Source organism: Octopus sinensis, linkage group LG2 (assembly GCF_006345805.1).
Source record: "Octopus sinensis linkage group LG2, ASM634580v1, whole genome shotgun sequence".
NCBI lineage: Eukaryota > Metazoa > Mollusca > Cephalopoda > Octopoda > Octopodidae > Octopus > Octopus sinensis.
Genome location: NC_042998.1, coordinates 190,836,460 through 190,863,959, shown reverse-complemented (window position 1 = coordinate 190,863,959; position 27,500 = coordinate 190,836,460). Strand labels below are relative to the sequence as shown.

Genomic DNA, 27,500 nt, shown 5'->3' with positions numbered 1-27,500 from the left:
TGATCGCGTAAGAATTTTATTTACATTCGCTAGGACATAATTTGTATTTAAAACGCTTGATGTTTCGAGGTTATTTCTGCTGTTATTATCTATAGGTAATTGGTTACTATGTTCTTTTACGAGTAATGAGTGATTTACGTTAATACTAGCTGTACTGTGCTAGGTGTACGAAGTATTTTAGCGAGATTGCTATTTTGATAATGGCTTGATAAAAGCGTCTGACATGGGAAATGTTTACACATACAAACGTGTGTCTGAGATGTGTATGTGTGTTTGTGAAAAGCTTTGATAGCCATTGCTTTCGTATGTCAACATCTCTATGATATCGCTTATGGTATTTGTTCTCAGCTTTCTACTTGTAAGTGACCGGTAAATTAATTTGGAGCAACTTCATAATAAAAATTATGGATAATGATTATGAAAAGCTTTTATTATCATTTCTGTTGGGGAAAAGTGATGACCTGGCAGAATTGTTTGCACGCCGGGCAAAATGCTTAGCGGCATTTCGTCTGCCGTTACGTTCTGAGTTCAAATTCCGCCGAGGTCGACTTTGCCTTTCATCCATTCGGGTCGATAAATTAAGTACTAGTTCGCACTGGGGTCGATATAATCGACTTAATCCGTATGTCTGTCTTTGTTTATCTCCTCTGTGTTTAGCCCCTTGTGGGTAGTAAAGAAATAGGTATTTCGTCCGTCTTCACGTTTTGATTTCCAATTCCCCCGAGGTCGACTTTGCCTTTAATCCTTTCAGTATCGATAAAATAAGTACCAATTGAGAACTAGGTTCGATATAATCAACTTAACTCATCCCCTGAACTTGAGGCAAAATTTGAAACCAATTATTACTTAATTATTTATTTTACTATATTGTACAATTATAACCATAACAGTAAAGACAACTTTCATGTGATATCCAAAATCAACTAGCTCTAAATAGTAAAACTCTGACTCTTCTCCATCTTCGTCTGAGCTTGTTTGTTCAGAGACAAATGTTCTGCAGTTGTCCCAGTATGAAACTTGTTTACTCTACTTCTAAATAGGCTTTTTTGGAGGAGTGGGCTCTAATATTTTCTTTACAATTCTACAAGTACAATCCTCCATGTCTTCTCCTTTTAACCTCTTAATTTTGTCTCGTCTTTCTCATTTTTTCCTTTTTACTCGTCTCATTATTTCCTATATCCTCCTTTATTTCGTTCTATCATAGATACACAAATGATAGATAGATAGATAGATAGATAGATAGATAGATAGATAGATAGATAGATAGATAGATAGATAGATAGATAGATAAATAGGTAGGTAGGTAGGTAGATAGGTAGATAGATAGATAGATAGATAGATAGATAAATAGATAGATAATAGATAGATAGATAGATAGATAGATAGATAGGTAGGTAGTAGGTAGGTAGGTAGATAGGTAGATAGATAGATAGTAGAGATAGATAGATAGATCGATAGAAGATAGATAGATAGATAGATAGATAGATAGATAGATAGATAGATAGATAGATAGATGTTCTTATCCCACTTGTATTATATTTATTATATCTTTGCCACAATTTCCTTTCTTCATTCTTCATTCATATTTTCATCAAAGCCATTATCTTTTCAAATTTACTCATTCTTACATATGTCACTTCATCTCCATTCTACTCCCACTTCTGCTGCTGTTGTTGTTTTTCTTCATTTATATTTCTTGATTCTACTCCTCACAGAAATCTTCATAATTTCTCATTCTGTCACATTCTAGACGTCCTTCTGGTTACATCTCTGCTTTTCTTTCTCTCCATCCACCTCCTTCTCTCTACACTTCTCCTCTATTCTTTATTAATCATCTCGCATTCCTTGTATCTCTCCCTCTATTTATCTCTCCACCTTTCTCTCTCTCTCTCTTTCTTTCCCTTTCTATGTCTCTCTCTCTCTCTCTCTCAATCTCTCTTTCTCCCTAGGCGACTCTAGTTTTTTTCTTTCTTTCACTCATTATATTCACCTCCACCATTCTTCATCCTACGTTTTTATTTTTCATTCTCCCTCTCCCTTCCAACTCTTCTCTCTCTCTCTCTCTCTTTCCTCTCTCTCTCTCTCTCTTTCTCTCTCTTTCACTCTCTTTCACTCGCTCTTTCTTTCATTTGTCTGTAAAAGATGTCTTTGTCGCTCCTACCTTCTTTTATTTTAGTCCTCCCACTACTGCATTATCTGTTTGAAACTCTTGTTATTGATGTTATTGTTATTGTTGATGCCCCCTCCCCAGGTAATGGCATTTGCTTCCTTGCTTTCTTTTTCTTTTTTCTATTTTCCTTTCTTTGCTCGATTTTCAAAGAATTTAGACAGAAATGGAAAATCCGTGTTGAGAGAAAATGTGTTAAATTTCGTTTTTTATTCTTGACTTCTGCTCCACATGTCTATCGGAAACTCGAAAATTTTTTTCAAAACCTACACCCTTACACACTCCAATGACAAACTTGTAAGTAACAACCAATGGTTTAATCTAATCTGTTATTAATCTTAATATTTTTTTATCTTGCTTATTGTTCTTGACCCATGTTCGCCACAGCTCTCATTAGAGGAATGTCCATCACTATACCACTGCACGTGTACTATGGTAATATAATATAATATGATAATATAATATAATAATATATAGTAACACAATTTTATGTAACGTACAGTGAAGTGATGAGCATGATTAGAGTTTATTGTAAAATGATTTATAGGCAATTATAATGTCATGTACAATTAATGAATTTTCCAAATATTGTTCTATTTAAGTAACTTGCAGTTTCCATTAAATAAAACATGCATTTTTATGTCGAGATTTGTGGATGTGTATGCACGCTGATGTTCATATTTCATGTGGAGATATTTATATTCTTAGCAATACACACACATAATTATCGGATAACAATTTTAAAACTGCATTTATTGCATATGAATGTGTATGTGTATATGGAGGGAGTATAAGAATACGTTATTTAGATTGGCACATAGATTGAAAGCTATATGTATACACACACACACACATCACACACAAGCAGATACATACGTACACACACACACAAGCATACAAATACATATATATGTATATATTTATATTTATATTTATATTTATATTTTTATATGCGTGTGTATGTATGTATGTATGTATATACGCTTGTGTGCGTAGTTTATTTAAGAGCGACAGTTCAACATTCCATGACATATCGAGATTTACAAAGAGAACAATTTGTGCGGCCATTTTGGTTTTAAATTTCGGAAGACTTTTCTCTACTCCAATCATCTAATCAGCCAAATGAGAAAGAAAGAAATATCCAGTGAAACTAAAAACACAACAGCAACAACAACAATAATAATAATAATAATAATAATAATAATAATAATAATAATACGCAAAATACTCTTTATGTAATCCCAAGGTTTAAAACAAACTTCTTTTTTTTAAAATTTATGTATTAGACATTCACTAGTACAACACCAAATAAGAAAACAAATATATGGCACACTAGGCATAACAACAACGTGAACTTCCAACCTGTTGTCTCTTGAGGTCTCTGGGTGATACTTGGAGCCAACTTGTACAGACATAAAGCAAAAGTCAAACATAGAATAATAATAATAATAATAATAATAATAATAATAATAATAATAATGGCAATAATAATATTATTTATTAGTATCACTATGAATATTATTATTATCATCATTATCATTATCATTATTCTTTTATCTAGCACCAATTCCATTAATTTTTGATTTGGAGTTTTAAGATCCAGTGTAGAAAGTCAGCGTTATTTCTCTGTTTCTCACTGTTCTCCATATTAACGGAATATCTAAGTTGTGTGTGTTCGTGTGCATATGTATATGTATGTATATTTGTATGCATGCATGCACACCCACCCTTCCAAACGCACACGTACGTCTATATGTATGTATGTATGTATGTATCTTTTTTCGTTTATCTTTGACTTATTTCAGTCAAATGGGGCCCCACCTTGAAGAATTTTTAGTCGAATATACCGACCTCAGCACATATTTTTCAAAAAGTCTTGTACTTATTTTATCGTACTCTTTTACTGAACCACTAACTCACGGGACGTAAACATAAAAACACCGGTTGTCAAGTGATGGTGGGGAGACAAAAACAGACACAAAGATATACACACACGCACGCACGCGGACACACACACATAAACAATCATGCGCATACACACACACATATAAACAAGCATACACACACACACTTATATATATACATATAAAAGATGGATTTCTTTCAGTTTCTACCTGCCAAATCCGCTCACAAGGTTTTGGTCGGCCCGAGGCTATAGGAGAAGAAACTAGCCCTAGGTTCCACTCAGTGAGACTGGACTCCGAACCATATGGTCGGGAGGCAAGCTTCTTACCACATAGCCATGCCTACGCACGCACACACACACACATATTTACATACATACATACATACATATATATATATATATATATATATATATATATATATATATATATTATATATATATATATATGCAGGCATGGAGGCACACATTCGTACCTCGGGTGCGCGCTCCCATTATCTTTTTACTTATCGACCTCTGCTGCCACATCTTTTGTTTCTCTAGAGTAAGGTAAAAGTTTCTTACTTACCCAATGTGCTGATTTATAGGACCGATTCCAAAACCAATTTGCTGTGAAGCAAATCTTTCAACCACTCTGCCATGCCTCCTAAATATCGTACTTTCATGTGTCACTTAAATGAGCTAACTCATTATATGTCAAAAAATGCAGATTTCATCCATTCATTATTCGTATTAGAGGCTACAGTAGCATTTACTATTTAGTAAAGTAATCGATCGTAAATTTTATATTTATACTAAAATGAAACAGTTATTAATTTTGCCGCTTCTGATTAAACGCCCTTTGAAAGTTTTGTTAAATTGGAAGCCGCGGCCAAATATTAAATATTCTACAATTTATATTTCTAAATCTAATTAAATGGTGCAGACACTCACGTGTACACATCAGCAGGCTCCCTGGTATACGTCTCTCTAAATATTTCGTATTAGTTATAGTGAAGTTTTTGTTGAACTTTATAAAAGTGTCCATTTGCATCTTTAGTTTATACACTTTATACGAATCTGTGGTTATCCTCAACTAGAATACAAATATAGCTTTAAATGTATCGTCCTGGTTGCTAAACTTGAAGATGAAATTTCTGAGTGGTCTTTATAAAAGAATGATTTAGAAATACTTTCCGACCAACCTCACCAGACGCCAAAAGCATCAGCTATCTTAAAACTGCTAAACGTTGAGAATCATCTTCGTTTCTTGGAATAATATATACTCTGACTAACATTTTACATCTGTATAATGGAAGCTACGTAATAATTTTGCAGTAGATATTATTACAATATTCACTTTTATAGCTTTGTGTGCAAATGTTACGACACAAAGTAACATTTTGCCCACTAGATTTTATATCGATGAGATATCAAGATTTACAACAAAACTGGCAGACATATAATTACAATATTATCGAAGAAATTATGTGGATTTAATGCTCGATTTTACAAGATATAAAATTACTGTTTTTAGACATTATAAATGATTCAAAATTGCATACAGGACATTTGTGGACGATGTCAAATTACTGTATAAGATGATAGCTCGCTCCACGACAAATCCTTCTTAAACTATTTTCGATATTTTAATATAGTTTTGATCATAATTTATTAATATATAAACGTCGATTTGAAATAATAAATTCACTTTTCGAATTATATAAACTTAAATGGACCTAATAAGAATTTCAAATGACATGGTAATGCTTATTAGCAATATATCCGGATAAACTTTTCTGTCTTACCAAACTAAATCCAATTTCATTCACAGTTTCAGTGTTATGGTTGTGTCCAGTTTTGAACAGTTTTCGATTTTATTGCTATTGTTTCTGCCCATGCCATTGATGTTGTTGTTGTATGTGTGGGGTGGGTAGCACTATATAGCCGCCCCGATTGAGCAATTCTATGTTCAAGAATATCTTAGCTGTAATCGCCCTACTTATTTATCTATGCGCAATGAACCGTGCTTTACATTGTCTAATGTGAAACACCGTTTGTAACACTTTTAAGGATGTAAGATTTAGAATGCTTTGCTTCTTATTTCTTGCACAGGTGAAACGAACACGTACAAATATTAGTTGTTTTTACAACTACTACTACTACTTCTACTACTACTGCTGCTGCTGCTGCTGCTATTACTGGTGCTGCAGTTGCTGTTACTGCTGTTTTTAAGCAACAAGTCGGGTAAGGGTGATTAGGTGATGGTCTAGGGCTTAGGGGCAGGAGACCCCCAGACCTTGGAGAAAAACACTTTGGTCGTCTTGTTGTAGACGAGGGCTCTTCGTTGACGCCCCACACCACTGGAAATGGAGATCGCCAGGTCCAAATTCTTGAACGGCTGCTGTTGCTGCTGTGGTTTGTGCACCTGCTGCTACTGTTCCGCCGTTGTTGTTGTCAATGCTGATAATGGTACTGATGTATCCCAGTGGTTAGGGCCGAGGATTCGCGATCGTAGGATCGCGGTTTCGATTCCCAAACCGGGCGTTGTGAGTGTTTATTAAGCGAAAACACCTAAATGCTCCACGTTCTCCGGCAGGGGTTGATGGTGTACCCTGCTGTACTTTTTCACCACAACTTTCTCTCACTCGTTCTTCCTGTTTCTGTTGTACGTGTATTTCAAAGGGCCAGCCTTGTCACACACTGTGTCACGCTGAGTCTCCCCGAGAACTACGTTAAGGGTACGTGTGTCTGTGGATTGATCAGCCACTTGCACGGAAATTCACGAGCAGGCTGTTCTGTTAATCAGATCAGCTGGAACCCTTGTCGTCCTAACTGACGGAGTGCTACGACGGTATGTGTGTGTGTGTGAGTGTGTGTGTGTACATTCTCCACATGTATGTAAATACATGTACACATGCATCCGATTTTATGTTTTCTCGCTGTAATTAATGCCGCCCGGGCAAAATCCTTTGGGTGGGAAGTGTGCGTGAAAATGATCGCGCCGGTACGCCATTAGGCTGCGTCAGTTCCAGGTTGTTATGCTCAGAGTACAGCCGTATAGTGTGCGCCCATCAGATTTTCGACCATAGATCGTTGACGATGTCTTCTTGAAGTTTTGCTCGTGGTTTGCACAGTCTAGCATGTTCCTAGCAGTTTCTATGCAGGGTTACTTCTATTGCTCCACCAGCACCTTGGGGGCGAATTTCGCTAACACTCTCCGCATGAGCAAATCCTCCATTAAAATGAAATGCACCAATTCTGCACTTATTCCCACTTCGTGAACAATTTCCTGCATTGTCTACACGCGGGTCTTCCTTGATCTGAGTTTTGCCCATGGCATCATCGCCAAAAGCCTGCTGAAGCTTCTGGGATGTTTCGATAAGCTTGATAAAATATCTCTGCTCGATGCGTTTGGTGTAAGTGAAAATCCGATGCGCGCGCAGTACACATTTGTACTCCCGGCATAGCAGCCGGGAACTGACGCGCCCTACCGTCGCGAAAATTTTTGCGCATGAATAAGAAGAGTTCCCTCATCTACCATTTAAAGGATTTTGGCCATGCGGCATTAGCTTTGATGGGAAATAAATTAAGTCAGAAACTTTTTAAACGCAACTCGTACACATACACACACACACACACACACACACACACATATATATATATACATTCACATGCATGCATGCATACATACATACATACATACATACATACATACATACTACATACATACATACATACATACATACATACATACATATGTATATTTCTGTTTGTTTGCATGTGTTTGAGTGTTTTCTTTCCATCGAAATTAGTGTTACATTCATGGTGTATTTTCGGAGAATCTAAAGAGCTTTTAGAAAAATGGTTTGTACTATGTAGTTACTACTATATCTCTATTAAATTTTGTGGCCTTTATTTGAATTAGAAATCAATATTATTATTGTTATGGACAGGATAATGGGTTACACTGTATAACGCTGGTCTGAAGTGTAGTTTCGATTGAACATTAGTGTATTAGATTATCGGGCTAAAAGATGGAATCAGCGACTCTAAACAGCAAACTTCATGAAAAAGTATTGTGAAATGCATCACATATTACCGAAGATATACTATACGTCATTAAAACACTATACTACAGACAGATTCTTGAATAGTATCCAGCATATAATGAGTGTGTATATTACGTATGTATGCGTAAAAACAACGAATATCTAACATCTTTGCAAATAGTTAATCAAGAGTGGCGTAGCCATCAACCTGCTATGACTTGAAGAGTAAAAATCTCTTGTGCATGATGTACGGTTGGAATGACACATAGTTTTTATGACACTGAGTTTTTATGATCTAAGTAAAATAGTGTATGACACATAGTTTTATTGAACTAAGTAAAATAGCGTATCTTATTTAACATAGACTTCAAACTGTATATCATGGTCTCTCTCTCACTCTCTCTCAGTATCTATCTATCTATCTATCTATCTATCTCTTTGCTCTTTTACTCTTTTATTTGTTTCAGTCATTTGACTGTGACCATACTGGAGCACAACCTTCAGTCGAGCAAAACGACCCCAGGACTTATTCTTTGAAAGCCTAGTACTTCTTTCAGTTTTCGTCTACTAAATCCTCTCACAAGGCTTTGGTCGGCTATAGTATAAGACACTTACCAAGGTACCACGCAGTGGGACTGAATCCGGAACCATGTGGTTCGTAAGCAAGCTACGTACCACACAGCCACTCCTATCTCGCTTTATCTATCTATATATCTAGCTATATATATATATATATATATATATATCCGTCTATTCATTTCTCTAACACGACAGGATACGGTATTGACTTATACACCCTTTAATATACTTGGTGGTATATTATGGTTGCAAAACGAAATGCGTTGCCCCTACCAGCAATGAATATGTACGTATCAGCTGCCAGGAATGTGTTTTATATGTAAAATTGATATATCCAATTGTGTTAAACCGCGAAATTTAGTGGGTATTTAAGCAATATTTACCTGGATGGTTAATGGGTTGGATGTGGTGTAGAAAAAGAAGGAGCAAAAACCCCTGAAAGATGCATATATAACCATTACCTATTTTCTTTTATCTTCGATTGCTTTGTTTACGTAAATGTATTCGTATACGTCGTAACTTTCAGTGTTAGTTCTAATCTCTACATAAAATCTGTAGAGATAGATTTTAAAAACGGACGCTGTGTGTATGTGTTCGTGTGCAAATATACATACAGATATATATATATATATTTAAAGGGAATAATTATATATTTTGTATAAATTTTTCCCTTAACTGGTTTTTCATGCTGGCTACTTCATAAATTCTTATATAGATTTTATCCTTGTATTTAATTCATGTTTATATATATATATATATATTTAGAGGGAATAATTATATATTTTGTATAAATTTTTCCCTTAACTGGGTTTTTCATGGTGGGTACTTCATAAATTCTTATATAGATTTTTATCCTTATATTTGATTCATGTATATACATACATACATATATATATATATATATATATATATATATATATATATATATATATATATATATATATACATGTATATATGACTGTACATGTATGTATTTACGTATGTATATAACCGTGCGTAGCACCCAGATAGACTTAATATAAGCTTTAATACAGTGGCTGAACCTTTCTTAACATACACACTACCATTTTATCCTTATTACATCACCACCATTTCATGGAACACTTATAAAGACCAAGATTATTTAACCAATAAAAAGCAGGATTATTCAACACACATTATGAAACAAATATTGGAAATGGCTCCTGAGCACTGTCTGGTTTTAATAAACTGTTATAGATTAGACTAAGGTTATAGTGAGGATTCAACAGCTTATGATCAAAATTATTATTGTGGTAATTGCTATCATTATGGCAGTTCAACATTCTACATTCATCGCTGTTATGAAGATGGTTCTACCGTACGTGTCTATTGTTAATTTCTAATAATGGTGATCATGACTGTTCGGTTGTTGTTGGCTACTGCTAGCATTAAGACTATTCAACAGTGTGTGACTATTTTTATAATTGAAGTTTAGTGTTCCCGTTTCGACTGTGCAATAGCATGTAGCTGAGATGGCGAAATCATTAAAGCGTGAAACTGCTTTGCGGTATTAGTTCCGGCTCTTCGTTACCTGAGTCAAATCCCTCCGAGATTAATTTTGACTTTCATCTCTCTAGGGTCGCCAAAATAAAATACCAGTCCAACAAAGGTACAGCGTTACCGGTTAGCCACTCTCCTTTAACATTCTGACCTGGTATCTAAGTGAGAAATCATTATTATCTTTCAGCACTATGAAGCTTGTTTTTATCCTTATTCTGTTGTCTGAGGATGTAGTTATCACAGTTGGTCAGTGTTATCATTAAGACTCTTTTACTCTTTTACTCTTTTACTTGTTTCAGTCATTTGACTGCGGCCATGCTGGAGCACCGCCTTTAGTCGAGAAAATCGACCCCGGGACTTATTCTTTGTAAGCCCAGTACTTATTCTATCGGTCTCTTTTGCCGAACCGCTAAGTGACGGGGACGTAAACACACCAGCATCGGTTGTCAAGCAATGCTAGGGGGACAAACACAGACACACAAACACACACACACATACATATATATATATATATATATACGACAGGCTTCTTTCAGTTTCCGTCTACCAAATCCACTCACAAGGCATTGGTCGGCCCGGGGCCATAGCAGAAGACACTTGCCCAAGTGAGACTGAACCCGGAACCATGTGGTTGGTTAGCAAGCTACTTACCACACAGCCACTCCTGCGCCTATTCAACAGTCTATCAGTTGATATCACAATGATGTGTTCAACAGCCTGTAATAACGTTTATTATTATCATGTGTGAATTGACTCATTTCATTAACAATAGCGACCACACAACTCGTAACAGTATCAAAGTTATTATTATTACAACATGGCCGCTGTCACTGAATCTCGAAAGAGTTACCGATGGAGATTGTCTCACAGACTAAACCAGTTGCCAGACATCTCAGTTTAATTAAAGAATGAATTTACTCGGACATCTCCTACAGCGTAATTATCATTCCATTAAAAGAGATTCAGTTGCTTAGTGGCTACGTGAGGTGCGGGTTGTAAGTCGGCGTGGCATAATTGAAATTGCTGACGTAACATGCTGGTACAGCTGTACTTTAGTCCAAACATGTCTCACGTGTACGTATTTGTGTTTATGTGTGTGGCTAGTCATCGGATGGCAAAATAGCATAAAATTTAAAATTAAATAACATACGGCGGACTTTTTCCGTTTGAACGGCAGTTTTTAACATAATTTCTAGGTAACTAAAAAAATTTAAACTTCGTATACTGGTAGAATGTGTTTATAAAACATCTTTTTCTCTTGGCTTTATTGAGAAAATTCTATAGTTTGTAAGATATTTGTTGTTTTTTCCTTCAATTTCTGCAATTTCAACCAATCAAATACATCTATTGAGGTAAAAAAAAACATTCTGTGCCGCATGAATATGTCCCTCGTTTAAGAAACAGATTGGGTTTATTTACATTTGCGAAGAAAAAAAGATACCCTCACCCCCTAACCCTAACCCTAACTAACTCTAACCCTAAAACAGATTGAAATGCAATATATCGATACTAGGGTCATAATTATGGGTGACAATTTCATGACACCGCTAGTAAAAACTGCCGTTCAAACCGAAAAGATCCCATACGGCCTCTCAAGCAGTGGCAACTTTAACACATTATACATACTACTACAGTATTACTCATCATATAACAGGTAACTTTGGAAGTATAATTTTACCATTTGAGGTAATATCAGGAAATATGACATGCATATAATAAATATGATTTAACTTTTATCAAAATTCTTGCAGCTTATACAACGTAACGAGCTGAAAAACTAATTTTCAAAAAAATATAAAAGAAGAAATACATTAATTCAAAATAAAATTAAACAAAACATATTTCTAATTTCCATATATTTAATAACTATATGTTATTGTTTTTCTAAGTTTTATCAATATAATCGTAATCTATTCCATCGAAAACCTATCTCTGCAAAATGTCAATAAGTATATGTATACATATATATATGTATGTATGTATGTATGTATGTATGTATGTATGTATGTATGTATGTATGTATGTATATATATATATATATAGGTAGGTATGTATGTGGGCAGGTAGGTAGGTAGGTAGGTAGGTAGGTAGGTAGGTAGGTAGGAAGGTAGTTAGATAGGCATGTAGGTAGGAAGATTGGAAGGTAAGCATGTAGGAGGTAGGTTAGTAGATGGGGAAGAAGAGATGTAGGTATGTGTGTAGGTGTGTATATAAGTATATATGTAAGCATTCATAAATATGGGTATACATGGGTATACGCACGCACATATATACATACATGCCTACATACACACCCACACACGCACACACACACACGCACACGCATATATAATCGGGCGGGGTAGCGAACTGGCAGAAACGTTAGCACGTCGGGCGAAATGCTTAGCAGTATCTCGTCTGTCTTTACGTTCTCAGTTCAAAGTCCGCCGAGGTCGACTTTGCCTTCCATCCTTTCGGGGTCGATAAATTAAGTACCAGTTGCGTACTGGGGTTGATCTAATCGATTGGCCCCCTTATCCAAAATTTCAGGCCTTGTGCCTAGAATAGAAAAGATTATTTTACATCGAGCAAATTCTGGTTTGGAAGCCTCAATAATATTGGAAACTTAATATGTATATGCATACATACACACAGTGATATACCTGTGTGTGTAGGTAGAAGTGTGTTCGTGTGCCTGAGTATATGCGTGTTTGTTTTTGTATGTGGGTGAGGTGATACATTTCCAAGATTATGGAGGGGTTAGCGCTAACTAAATATTGCTCGAACTTTGAAACTAAAAAAATCAATTGCGGCTGCACACGAACACAGACACGCGTGCGCGATAAAGTGTTTTGTATGTCAAATTAGCCCTGTGACTGATGTCTTACTTGTAATAAATCATAAATAATCATACCTACTGAAATAAGATGTTTTCCAGACATTTTAAATTTGTAATTAGTTCTATCTCTGTGAACATTTCACATTACAGACACCAAATAATTCTTAGTAACAAATATATTAGGAGGCTTATGGGTTTTTGGACAAGCCGACAGCAGATATAGGGTCTTCTGGAAAACAGTACGAAGGGAATATGGTATGATATATATATATATATATATATTACGGAGATGTACTTGCATAGCAAATGACCTGATCTGAGATCGTGTGCTGAAACAAAAACAATTGCAGCGTGGAAGGTGTTTATAAGTCATTTAAAAAAACACACAGAAAAAATTAAACCGTTAGATTCACTGCAACATTTAAATTTAATTTGCCAAAATATTTTCGTCGCTTTGAGACCGCGACCTGTGAATATAACGGTTATAATTTTTTTGTGTATGTTTTTAAATGGTTTATAAACACCTTCCACGCTGCAATTGTATACGTATATATATATATATATATATATATATATGTCCTGGAAGGTACGAAGGGTATTCCTAATGTGCCGTTCCATCCGAGCTTGACTCTATCTACATTCTTTTGTAGTCATATATAAGATCGAAATCGAAATTCTCTTACTTTAGAAAATTCTAGTGTTACATTGCTTTTAATGGCCGATTATGCTCTACTTTATCCTTGTCATTGGATTATATACATTTGTGTGTGTGTGTGTGTGTGTGTGTGCGCGCGCGAAATATGTCGCAGATGCTCTTTGATGCATCATCAGTGATGTTTCTGGGGTCTTTCACCATGAGACCATCTCACCCAGTGGACCCAGTCGGAGTTAATCACATCTCAACTTGCATCCCAGTGGCAGTAAACCATTGAACTGCCCTCTTTATCCAAATCGTTTGGGTATCTGTCGTGTGCGAATAGATAATTTAATTTTTTTCAAGTATATACATATATACAAGGTGGCCCAAAATTAAGTTTACAGTTATGTCATAGGCACTTTGAATTTCTTTTAAAGTATTTTATTACATTTAAATTTCTACCTTGCAATTAACTAAATTAGCATAGAATAATGGTTTCATACTTTTTTACAATTAAGATCTAAACTACTTCGTTTTTGGATTTGGTTTACAAGATTCTTTATATGAGTTTGTGTGTTGAAACATATACTGCTAGGTCTGGGGAGAGTCATTTTCTTTTTGTGCATTATAATGTAACACACTCACCGGTAAAATTTCTACATGTTTCTTATTTTTATTTTCCTAAAATTTTCTTTGCGTCTTGCAACCTTTTCAATAGTCAAGACTTGCAAGACGCAACGAAAATTTTAGGAAAATAAAAATAAGAAATAAGTGGAAATTTTACCGGTGTGTGTGTTACATTATAAGGCACAAAAAGAAAATGACTCTCCCCAGACACAACAGAAGATCTAAACTGTTAATATATGAATGTGAAAGAGATAGTTGAATAACTGTAAAACTACTTTTGTGCCACCCTGTATATATATATATGTTCGAATACATGTACATATGCATATATTGCATATACTTTGCCTTGCTCTATTTAGATTCGATCTTGAAATTTATAAGTTTCCCAAACTGTTGCAAGAACTCCCCTATCAACCTCAAACCAAAATCATTTTCTTGGGTTTTTTCTTTTCTATACCGATATCATCATCATCCTTTAAAAACGATATAATATAAAACAAGTAATGTCTCCCAAAATATAAAATCAGTTACAAGTGTAAAGTATCAGTTATTGCACAGTTGGCTACTGTAACTAATTTGATTCTCGTAGTTTGGTTTTAAATTAGACTCAATACTAGAAAATCGGGGGCGATGGGGGTAATTTAATTAACTTAACTTCAGTACTGCACTGGTACTTTATTTTATTGGCACCGGTTAGATGAAAATAAAGTTGACTTTGACAGGAATTGAAATCAGAGCGAACTTACTAAAAGCCACACATTTTGTTTCTTCATCATAATATGATTTACTGTTTATATATATATATTTTAAATTATTGTTGTCTCTGCTTTTTAGTTTGGTGAAATATTTGATTAAGAATTTAATGAAATAATCCTGATTCTTTTAAATGCTACGTCGGACCCAGAACAAATAATCTGAAAGCAATCAACAAAATATAAGAAACCTACAAAAAAGATATTATTTAGGGATATAGAACGCCATGTATAAAATAATTTTGCATATACAATAGCTAAATATGTTTGACCCATGATATAAATTATATATATGTGTGTGTGTGTGTGTGTGTGTGTGTGTGTGTCTCAATATAACTCAAAAAGGAGAAATATACCCAAATGTGAAGAAAGTGATTCTCCTCTCAAAAGCACAGTCAAAACATTCTCTGGTATACGCTTTCACTTTTGAAGATGAGAAACAAAATTGTGTTCTCTGGACACAGCCATTGTATAAATAAATAATTACATCACCTTTCTCTATAAAACTACTTGACGCTGTCTACATAGAGAAATTTATGTCTCTACAACTAAATAAATTAGTACAAACTAAAGGTAATCAACAAATGTAAGCAAGTCTACTAAATGTAATCAGCAACAATAATTGTTGTTATTGTCTTCAGCAAGCTTTTCCCCTCCATTTTTAAGGATTATTATAATCCTAACAACGCTTATATGATTTCCTTTCACTCTATTCCATTGGCTGTCTTGCTCGATTGCATTCAACAGCTCAACTAGCACAGCCATATTGACAGCACTTACCAGTATGAGTCAGTTAAAATGAATGTGTACAGTTTCGACTTCTTGTTTAATGGCAAATCTACAGAGTTGTTAATGCCTCGGCTCTCTATACAATCCATCACCATAAGTTGCCTTAACAAGTTAACAACATGTCATAAAAATCAATTTGATACGATCATTTGTTCCGTTGGTACTACTTAACTAACAAATAACTATATTTACACGACAAGATAAATTATAATTTTTAAATTACTATTAGAACTATATCGTACTAGCTAGTATTATTTTCACAAGAGTTCATCGTTCGATAACTCATCACAATACTAACTTCAAACAACGAGCAGTTTTACGCTGAGATAATTTTTTATGCTAAAATCATCTCTTATAGATACAAATATTGCCTTTACCACATAAAAGTTTGTTTCTGTTTATCCTTTTGTCAATTCCATTTATGTATTTAATTTCTCAATTGTTCTTTTCAGAGATTGAAAGATTTATATTTACACGATTGTGAATGTTTATGTGTAGTATATGTGCCATTCTACAATAAGCGTATGTGTATGTATTTACATGTATATGTATATATATATTTAAGCAACGCATAAACGTTGTGTGTGTATATATGTGTATGTGTGTGTGTGCGTGTGTGTGTGTGTAATGAAAATGTAGGGCGGACATAGGCATTGCAGGCTGGCTAACGGTTCACTTCATGATGATAAGGTCCGAATTTCGATACCAATGCATGGCTTCTTGGACAAGTGTTTCACCATACACTTCGATTGATCCGTGCATTGTGAGTAAAACTAAGATGGAAACTGTGCGGAAGCTTGTCGGGTGTAATTTAGAAATTCCAGTTTTGCTGCATATGCTGCCAAGCTTCCTCGGTTTGAGGATTTATTTCAAAGTGCTCGTAGTAGAATACTCCGTCACATGTAACTTAATGTAACAAGTTGAGCGCTCAGTTCATCGAACAAATGAATGCTCATCGTCGAAGCGTATATATATATATATATATATATATATATATATATATATATATATTATATATATATATATATATATATATATATATATAGATTTATATACGTTCATATACTTGCCTTTGCTAAACGTTTCAGACTGCGTGGGAACACACGATATGTTATATATCTGCCATTTGATGTGTCTAAAAGTATGAAACTATTGGTAACTCTCTTTACTCTTTACTCTTTTACTTGTTTCAGTCATTTGACTGCGGCCATGCTGGAGCACCGCCTTTAGTCGAGCAAATCGACCCCGGGACTTATTCTTTGTAAGCCCAGTACTTATTCTATCGGTCTCTTTTGCCGAACCGCTAAGTGACGGGGACGTAAACACACCAGCATCGGTTGTCAAGCGATTTGGGGGGGACAAACACAGACACACAAACACACATATACATATATACGACGGGCTTCTTTCAGTTTCCGTCTACCAAATCCACTCACAAGGCATTGGTCGGCCCGGGGCTGTAGCAGAAGACACTTGCCCAAGATGCCACGCAGTGAGACTGAACCCAGAACCATGTGGTTGGTTAGCAAGCTACTTACCACACAGCCACTCCTGCGCCTATTAACTGTTTTGTAATTGTGCATATATATACATGAAACTAAATATATGTCCGGTCATGGAGTGACCATGGCCAATGGTTTCGTATGCATAAAGCGATTAACTGTATAGATGCGAAGCCATTGCTTACTCTATGATCGGACATATATTTAAATTCATATGAATACATTACTGCTCAAACTTTTCGAGTCTGCTTCTTTTCGGTTCTATAATCCACTGACGATATTTGTGCGTGTGTATACATACACATGTATGTATACAAATGTATAAGAAAATGAGATGACAACGGAATAAGGGATTTTTATATATATATGATGGAGAATCCTGTCGAAGATGACGTATGAGCGTTCTGTAAAAAGATACTAAAACCCACACTAGGAGTCAAGTAATAGCAACAGAAAGAGAAATCCTGCACCCACAGGAAAATAATACTGACTCACAATTGGACAACAATGCACTGATATTAGTGTTGTTATATTAAGGTGGCGGGCTGGCAGAATCGTTAGCACGCCGAACAAATATACTTAGCGGTATTTCGTCTGTCTCTATCATCTGAGTTCAAATTCAGCAGAGGTTGGTTTTGCCTTCCATCCTTTCGAGGGGTTGACACTATAAGTACCAGTTAAGTACTTGGATCGATGTAATCATCTAGCCCCCTCTCACCAAATATTTCTTGCTTTGTGCCTATACTAGAAATTATTAACCGATATTTATAATTTGTTTATTTCATTTGATGACACGTCATGTGAGTCTTCAGGCCACCAATTCATTTGCAGAGATGACTACAAACACCACACAACAAAATTACATCATTTAGGGCATGATGGATAAGAGTATGGTTTATTAAACCAACACACACACATGAACACACATGTGTGTATGCGTGTATGTTTGTATGTGTGCGCGTTTGTGTGTCTAAATGTGTCAGAAAAATACAAATATGATGCAATAAAACTAATTTTACATAATAGGCTATCCACTTCATTGATATTCAGTTTCTCAACGTGATCTTTCCTTCGGACAACAGGTTCATACGAACTCTGAGTATCGATGTATCATCAACCTAGAACATTTATTTATGAGTGTTTTTGTGTTTGTATGTATGTGTATCCATATATGTTGTTTTACAGTAGAACAATATAAAATTGCCTAATAAAGGTGTCGTACATATATATATATATATATATATATATATATATATGCACAACACATACATACAAACAAAGCCATATCTATTTTATGAAGGCTGTTTACACGAAATTATGTGTTTACCTCATATGCATACACACATATATATATGTATATATATATATATATATAATATATATATATATATATATATATGTGTGTGTGTGTGTGTGTGTGTGGTGTGTGTGTGTGTGTGTGTGTGTATGTATGTATTTGTATGTGTATGCGTGTAACCATGCACAAATAGATGTGGCTATTGGTGTATTGGTGTATATATACCAAATATATTTGAATTTGTAAAGAATGATCATCGCTTGTATTTCAGTTGGATGTTTCTTCAGTACCACACACCAAGACTGCCCTGAATTTTATCCATCCATACGCACAACTTTTACTTTTATTTTTACTTCTTTAATGAACAAACATGCTTAATAAGATCGATACATTGATTTTTAAAATCTGCATCATTTCTTTCCAAATTCGGTGTATTGAATTCTCATAATTACTGCCTGTCAATAGAACTTTTTTTTTCTCTGTATATGTTTGTGTGTGCTTGTTGTATGTGTGTGTGCACGTTTGTGTACGAGTGAATGTGGATGAGCGCTGTATCTTTTTTGGGTATCTCGCTATCTTTTCAGCTCAAGTTATCTATTGCGAACGTGTATCTATCTTCATCTCCTAAGTCTACACTCCTAACTCGCATCATTTGCTCCGCTGCTCTTCGTGTTCTCACATTGAAGTATCTCCCTAATAACAAGCTCGCAGCATTTTGCTCTCTTTTATTGCTTTAATAATCAAATTCCAAAAACTAGCAGTACAGATGAGATTTGTGTGTGCGTGCGTGTGTTGTGTGTGCGTGTGCGCGCGTGTGTGTGTGTGTGTGTGTGTGTGTGTGTGTGTGTACATATTGTATTATATCATATTATATTATCAGCAATACCCACCAACTGACCCTAATTGAAATTATCAAACGGACCAAACAGAAGGCGACTATTATTAGCAAAAATTTAATTAAATCATAATCCAGCTGGTTCTTTTCTTACTTCTACTCTTTTTTTTTTTGTGTGTATGTTCTTGGTAGCTCTTACTATTTTACATTTATTTTCTTCATTTTGTTTTTTTGTTCTTTAATCTTCGCCCTTTTTGACTTTTCGTGAACTATTCTTATCAACAACTTATCTTGACTTTCAATCGTTAATTCTTCTCTTTTAAAATTCTTCCATTGTAAACAAGACGCTATGAGAAGAAAAAAACAACAAAGCTTTTTTACAATTTCATTTTATTCGAACACGACTTTAGGATTTTATTAACAATTAAGTTTTCTATCTATTGCGGACTTTGTCTATGGATTTCTTTGACCTCTACAACTCAGGAGGCGACACTATTACAGGATCTTGGAGAATTGTTTAATCTCTCCAAATTACATATTAGCAATTGTTAAAAAGGCTTTACAGTAATTATCATTGTATGTCCAGGATTTGTTTGAAGTTCCTTTGGCTATCGATGTTCAATAAGTTTAGGGTCTATGTTTGATGTACTTGACTATATTCACCTCAGAGAAGATTGAAATTAGTTGTTGTTTAGCCCAGGGTCTAACCTAATCAAACAAACCTATGATCAAAGACATTCCAGCCGTAATTATCTCGTGTTTCTGTTTCAGATAGAGAGTATTTAAGAGAACATTGCTAATGTATATTTATCATGGTATGATCTAAAAGAGGTTTAGCTTGAATTTTTATCGTCTAAGCAACCAGATAGACGCTTCCTTGTGGTGTAATCGGTAAGATGGTCACTCGAGAGAAATCAGTAGTTGGTCGGAGATTTAATGAACTAGTAAATTCTTAGCGTGTTAATCTGAAGCGTGGGTACATCAACAGCTGATTTAACTTTTAATTAGAGGCTAAATGACTCCTGCATACTTCATAAATTCGTTGGTAGTTTTTAAAACACAATAGTATTCAACCCCTTATCTTAGTATAAAATGCCTTATTGACAATGCATTCTCTTGGGAGAGATGGAAGATTCGGTAAAGCATCAGATCATTTATTTTTCATTTATTTATTTGTAATTTATATTTACACTCTGAGTTCAAAGCCTTTCGAGGTCGATAAAATAAATAACGTACCTGGGCTACGTTAAAAATCAATATTATTCTCGAAAAATATTTTCGGCAAAGTTGGGAAGCTTTATGGTGGTTTCAGGTTGGTTAAATGAATACCAGTCACATATTGAGTTATATTTTCGAAACTTGTTTCCAATAAAGTCCAGACAATTTTATTGTAGTTATAGACAATTTTATTAATGCTAAAATACAAACGAATTTTAAAACAACTTCCCAGTAATGTTATATGGCAGCCAAGGCAGTTGCCTTGACTCTAGATTAAGAAGTTCAGATAGTGATAATCTAAAAAAGTAAACACAAAAACAAAAATAAGTAAGAAAACATGTAAATCGGAAATAATATGAAAAAGAACAATAATGAAGTTATCATGTACAAGGAAGATATATAAATGTTTTTACCATAATACAAAATAGCTGAAACAATACAATAAAATCGAATGTTTGTCCACTCTAGAGGTGCAGCTTTTTATTCAGTCAGCCAACAAGGAAGATTTTTAACTATGCCAACTTGACAGTTATTGATGGAGATTAAAATAAATGTCGGATCACATTGGTAATTGAATTTCAAAAAGCAAAGTAGTAGTAGTAGTAGTAGTAGTAGTAGTAGTAGTAGTAGTAGTATAATCTCCAATAAAACACAAGTAAAAGACCAATAAACACTAATAAAAGCTAATCCAAAATATAGTTCATCATCATGGATTGTGTATTAGATTTCAATGTGCAGGGCAGTGCCAGACATGTTGGCCTAGCTTTGGTAACAGTCCAAGATAAGATCTAATTTTTGCAATGCTTCGTAAAGCTTTGTAAACAGTATCCAGTTAAGCTATATCTCGGGGAAACTGTCTCGTGGGACTTAGCATTGGAAATAGTCTTCGATAAGAACTAACAATGCGAACAGTCAGAGATAAGACCTCGCCCTGGAAACTTTCTCAGTTAGAACCTAACTTCAGAAATAGTCTGAAATGATACCAACTTTTGAAGCTTCTCAGTTCTGTTCTAGCACTAGAATCGCACAGATATAAAACCTAGTAAAAGATAAAGCGTAACTTTGGAATAATTTGTATAAAACCTGACCGTAGAAACACTTTCGAAGAAGACCTTGTATTGTAAACTGCTTTATATAAACTCTAGCTCTGAAAATAGACTCATATGAAACCTAACTTTAGAACTGTCTCAGAATTGCACCTAACATTGCCATATTCTAATATAGTCTTTATTATGTTAACAATACAAAAGCAAGTTTTATGGAAACTGTGCGTCAGCAGTCCGTCAGATGAACACCTAGAGAAGAAAAATCTCAATACATTAGCATAAAATAGAGGATATATGTTCTATTTTCACTTTGAATAGAAGCCACACAGCGGTTTCAGTGTGTCAAATCACACAACTCCAACAGGAGTGTGTTTAACCGATCTTTATCGGCAAACAATTAAAAACATAGGCAAGAAAATCGAAACATCGATCCTTCTAGAACGAAATTCTTCGCAGTATTCTTTCTGCACCAAGTTACCAGTTGGAAGCCTCAAACAACAAATTCTATTGTTTTCCAATTACGATAAAATTAAATTAAAATAAAGTACATTGAATTCCGATTCGCTCTACTACTCTGAATCGCAAAACATAAAAAGAAACATTCATGTTATACAGGAACGCCATTCACCAACACAGGGAATTCCTCAACCTCTAATTACTCAAACTACTTTTATCTAAGTAACAGTAAATTCTAAATATCAACACACACGCACTCTCTCTCTCTCACACACACACACACAAACACACACACATACACACACACATACACACAAACATGTATGCATACATACATACATGTATATATATATATATATATATATATAAATACAAAATGGGACAAGAACGCAAAACATTCAAATAGACGATACAAAAACCACGGATGGGTCATTCGAAGCCTCTAATCTTCAGTCAAGAACCGGATCATCCTCGCAATTTCGGCTGATTAATCTTGAGATCGCTCCGATCCAGCCAGCCCCAAGGAAAATCTAAGCTACGAGCATCAGATTTCTTGGAAAAAGGATCGAATATATACGAAACAAGGACAGATAAACGGACGATCTTACACGAATATAAATACAAAAAACAATAATAATAATAATAATATAATAATAATAATAATAATAATAATAATAATAATAATAATGTATATATATATATATATATGTATGTATGTATGTATGTATGTATATATATATATATATATATATATATATATGTATATATATATATATATATATACATGTATGTATGTATGCTTGTATATATGCACGTATGCATGTAGACAGTCATACATCATTGGAGTGGAGAAAAACAATAAAGTATGTCCCAATTTGTTACAGAAAAGCTCTATCTCTGACCAACTGCAACAATAGGTACCAGATGTGGTACCAATATATTGAAAGATTCATTGGCAAGTGTTGAACAAACATGGAGTTGCAATTACTATTTTTTGATCTTCGTCGAGAAAAAACCTGAGGCTTATTATTAATAACATTTCAACAGCGAGGACTGTTGCTATTCTTTAAATTTTTTTTTTTTTCAGAATTAATTATTAGCACATATCGGATTGGATTACATTTGTAATACATCTTTATTTTGTTAGACAGTAGTTGGAGTAACAATATAGGAGGTGCTTTGACAACTCGTATTAATGCCATTGTATGAGGGTTGTATAACAGGATTATGGAATACAATACAATGGTGAGGTGCATTGTTACTGAAAGGCAAGGTTGTTCCCAATGTTACAGTAGAAGGTAGCAGCCATAACAAACCGATTAAGATATAATGCATTAACCTGTATGACATTACGTTACTAGAAAACATCTCTTTCTTTCCCTATACACACACACTCATGTATACACGCATGCATACATGCATACATACATACACACATACACACATATGCACACACGACCATACACCATATCATTGCCGGCCCAGAACACTAACCAAATTTTTACGAATATATTTTGTAGAAAAATAAAATTCAGCGTGTTTCATCACACACATACTGAAAGATATTTTAAACTGGTTTTGCAGAGATAAAATGTCTGATTCTGTGCATGTAAATTCAATATTGCGGCAGGATACTGAAGTAAAGTATGAAACCATAAATTTATCATATATGAACTATTTTATGAGATTACCGTATCTCAGCTTTAACTTTTTCGTATAAATCAACTGTACAGTGTAAATGTTTTGGGCAACACAATTGCCATACAGGATGTAAAATTCGTACTTATGGTTATGTAAAGCATTTCTGCTATTGTGAAGCATTTTCGTTATAATTATCTTGTTATCCACTCGTTGCTATTAGCTTACAGACGGATAAAGTTTGTTGACGTTCCATTCGCCGTTCCAGAAAGATGTTTATGTTCAGATAATTAAAAAATGTTTCTTAATAATGTAACTCATATATCGAGTGAGGTTTATGTATATTGGAGAAGACGGTATAATGTTATGATGTCACTTTCTCACATAATTGTTGACGAGATATAAGCAATTTTTCTTAAGATTTTGCAAACACGCTACGTTAGTTTGGCTCGATTTCAATATCGTACTATTGACAACTGTTATGCCTAGCGGACTTATGCTCATCCGGTTCTCTAACCTACTACACTTGGTCGCCCAAACGTCATATGGCCGCATTAGATGCAAAGCTATCTTTTGATATATGTAAAAATATTTTTACAAACGCCTCTTAATTTGACTTACAGCTGTTTCGAGTAATCATTAAGGGTTCGTTATTGATAGGTTTACTCAGCGGTTTATTGACCAGTATATGTATGTGTGTGTGTGTGTATTATACATACATACATATATACATATTTATATGTATGTATATATATATATATATATATATATAATATATATATATATATATATTATATATATATATATATATATATATATCCATGCATCACACAAACAAGGACAGAAACACTGGGGCACATAAGGATACACATCTTAGAAAAACAGAATGGAGTAAGTGGAGCAAAAGCACACACGAAAACGAAAAGTGTTGCTGAGGAGTTGTGACGAAAAAGTGTTGTGACGAAAGATTTCCGGACAATGGAAATGAGTTAAAATAAAAAAATAAGAACAGTAGTAAACGAGTGAAGAACAAATATATAGTGCGTGAGAAAAAAAATGACCATCCCGAAATACAATATATATATATGTATAGATAGATAGACAGATAGGCAAGATGGTTTTAACGAATAAAATGTTTTCCTGTAACTTAATAGAAATCATTAAAACGGGAGCTAATGGAATGAATTTTGGTAAAGGACTAGTTTTCGGCCTTATCGAATCTCATCAGCAGAACGTCGTTTATTAAAACTGTTTTTCCCAATTGACAGTAGGATTTGCAAGTAAGATTTTGTTAGAAAGGATTTTTTTTTTGTCAATAGTAATTTGCATAATTTTGAAATAAAGTGACAAAGGGAAGTAACTCAAGTGGACCAGTGGCAAGAATTTAGATCAATAATTACTGAATGATGTAAGTAAAAAAACTGTAATTTAGTTGAAATTCCATTCCCAGTTGGATAAAAAAAAATTAAATACGTAATAGTCGGTGTTACTAATGCCCAAACGAAGGGGAGATAATTTCAAGAAATTTAATTTCATAAAATTAATTTACATATTTAGGAGAAAACCTCATCTTTGTTACAAAGTAAGATGATGGCTATGAAAATGCTTCACTTTTATTGAACTGCTCAACATAGAATAACCCGCTCAAGCCTGCTTTGATCATTTGTCAAAGGGTTTTTTTCCCCTTTTTTTATTTATTTATTCCTTTCTCTTCTCATTCGGCCATTGCTACGTCTGCTTCATTTATTTTTCGGTCTGAAAAACGTATGAATTTTTTATCTTCATTTCTATTTTGGTTGCGGTTTTAAATAATAAAAAATCTATAGATATAGACACGCACTGACAGCCTAAATATTCGATGTGCGTGTGTATATGTGTGTCTCTGTGTGTGTTTGTGAGTGGGTGTGTGTGCGTGAGTGCGTATGAGTGAGTGTGAGTGTGTGCACGCGTGTGTGTGTATGTATATATATATATATAGGGAGAGAGAGGGATATATATATATATTACACTTATATATTTTTCACACATATTATATGCACACATATATATATATATATATATATATATATATATATATATATATATACGTGTGTGTGTATGTGTGTGTGTGTTTCTATCTTTTCTGTCTATTTATGTGTACGTTAAAGTATGTGTAGATCTACGATGCTGTTAAATTAAGACAGCTATGGGGAGTTGGGCTATTCGAATATATATTGATTTTCTGCTTAATTAGTTTGTATTTTAAATAAGAACTGGGCTGTAAGTATAGTCTCAGTAGTTACTAATATAACAGTTGTCAATTTGACCACAAATGGTAAAATAAAAGACAAAAATATGTCAAAAGCCTGACAAAATATAGACTAATGAAAAATTTTCATTTTATGACATAATTAAAGGGAAAACAATGACATTTATATTTAAATTGATTTTTAGAATTATATTTTGGAAGGCAGTGCACCAAGCAATGAGGAGAGCATATAAATGAGACTGGTGTGTAGTAGTTAATGGTAGGCTTACATAAATGGGAAAGGCATTTAATGAGGAAACCGAAGCCAGGTCGTTAACTTTGCAGCAAAATGTTTTAATAATGTAGATCAGGAGGCCCCCAACATTCACACAGTGGATCATTTTGGTACCGATCTGCAAAGAAGGAATACATTTTAAAATCTTATTTCTGTTTTCTTGACAATAGCTGTCTACGTTGTGTTTTTTCATTATAAATAATATTATATACTATAAGCCCTTTTGTGTGTGTTTTGTTGTGTCCGTGATCTCCCGGGTCATAGGAAAATTGGCTTGCATGAAACTGGCCTGCAATGCAAAACAGACTGGGGTCCTATGATCTAGACTACAATGAAATTCTAAAATTAGTGAAATTTCAGAAATGAGATATGACTAAATGTTTCGTTCCGTCTCTTTGTGGCCTTTCATGATTTCAGAATCCCACTGGAATCAATTCTACGTTGCAATGTAATTATCAGTAGTATATCTGTGCCATCTCAGTCCATTGTACCATTGTGACGAGCCAATAAAGGATCCCACGCATTGCAGCCTTCATCATGCAATAACAATTTCACTGGACAATAAATTATTTTACATGTCTGCTCTTATAGGTATACTACGCATTATACAATTGTATACTTACAAATCTGTGCTCATAAATAAAGCTGGTTCATCAGATCACAAGAACATCAAGGTTACACCAATGCTTCCACTCCAGAAATTTTATATACTATAACATATATATATATACTCACACACGCATACAATCGGAGTGAAGATGAATCCGATAAGAACAGTAATAAACTAACATACTTAATACCGTAAAGAAAACGAATATTTCCATAATGAGAGGTAACTTTTATAGAAAAATTTTTTTTACATTTACGCTCTCTTTAACAATTTATTCACGGTTGTAACAGAACTAAACCTGTAAGAGTCACTAATCATATGTAGATAGATAGATAGATAGATAGATAGATAGATAGATAGATAGATAGATAGATAGATAGATAGATAGATAGATAGATAGATAGATAGATAGATAGATAGATAGATAGATAGATAGATAGATAGATAGATAGATAGATATTCGAGTAAGTGAAAACAAACCAAAGGAAGAAGCACTCAACACATCTGTTTGGAGTTTTCAAGAACTCAACACCACACTGCCTATAGTTTCAT

General features: G+C 34.2%; 1 protein-coding gene and 1 long non-coding RNA gene across 12 annotated transcripts in view; one reads left to right on the top strand and one right to left on the bottom strand.

Moving 5' to 3' along the window:
• The window catches only part of LOC118762161, a 23,338-nt gene extending 5,506 nt beyond the window's left edge, over positions 1 to 17,832 (bottom strand). The window contains exons 1-3 of the long non-coding RNA XR_004997936.1: positions 17,822 to 17,832; positions 17,099 to 17,103; positions 13,954 to 13,959 (exon numbers count right to left, since the gene is read on the bottom strand). This is a non-coding gene — a long non-coding RNA (uncharacterized LOC118762161). The remainder of the gene's footprint in view (positions 1 to 13,953; positions 13,960 to 17,098; positions 17,104 to 17,821) is intronic.
• Positions 1 to 27,500, top strand: part of LOC115230030 (innexin unc-9-like) — a 593,624-nt gene that overhangs the window by 476,131 nt on the left and 89,993 nt on the right. Inside the window, exon 1 of one of the 11 annotated variants that reach the window (XM_029800325.2) lies at positions 2,361 to 2,464. The exons of the other annotated variants lie outside the window; for them this stretch is intronic. Coding sequence (XP_029656185.1) covers positions 2,454 to 2,464 — 11 coding nt within the window. The 5' untranslated portion in view covers positions 2,361 to 2,453. Of the gene's footprint in view, positions 1 to 2,360; positions 2,465 to 27,500 lie in introns of those variants that run through there. 11 annotated transcript variants of the gene reach the window in all.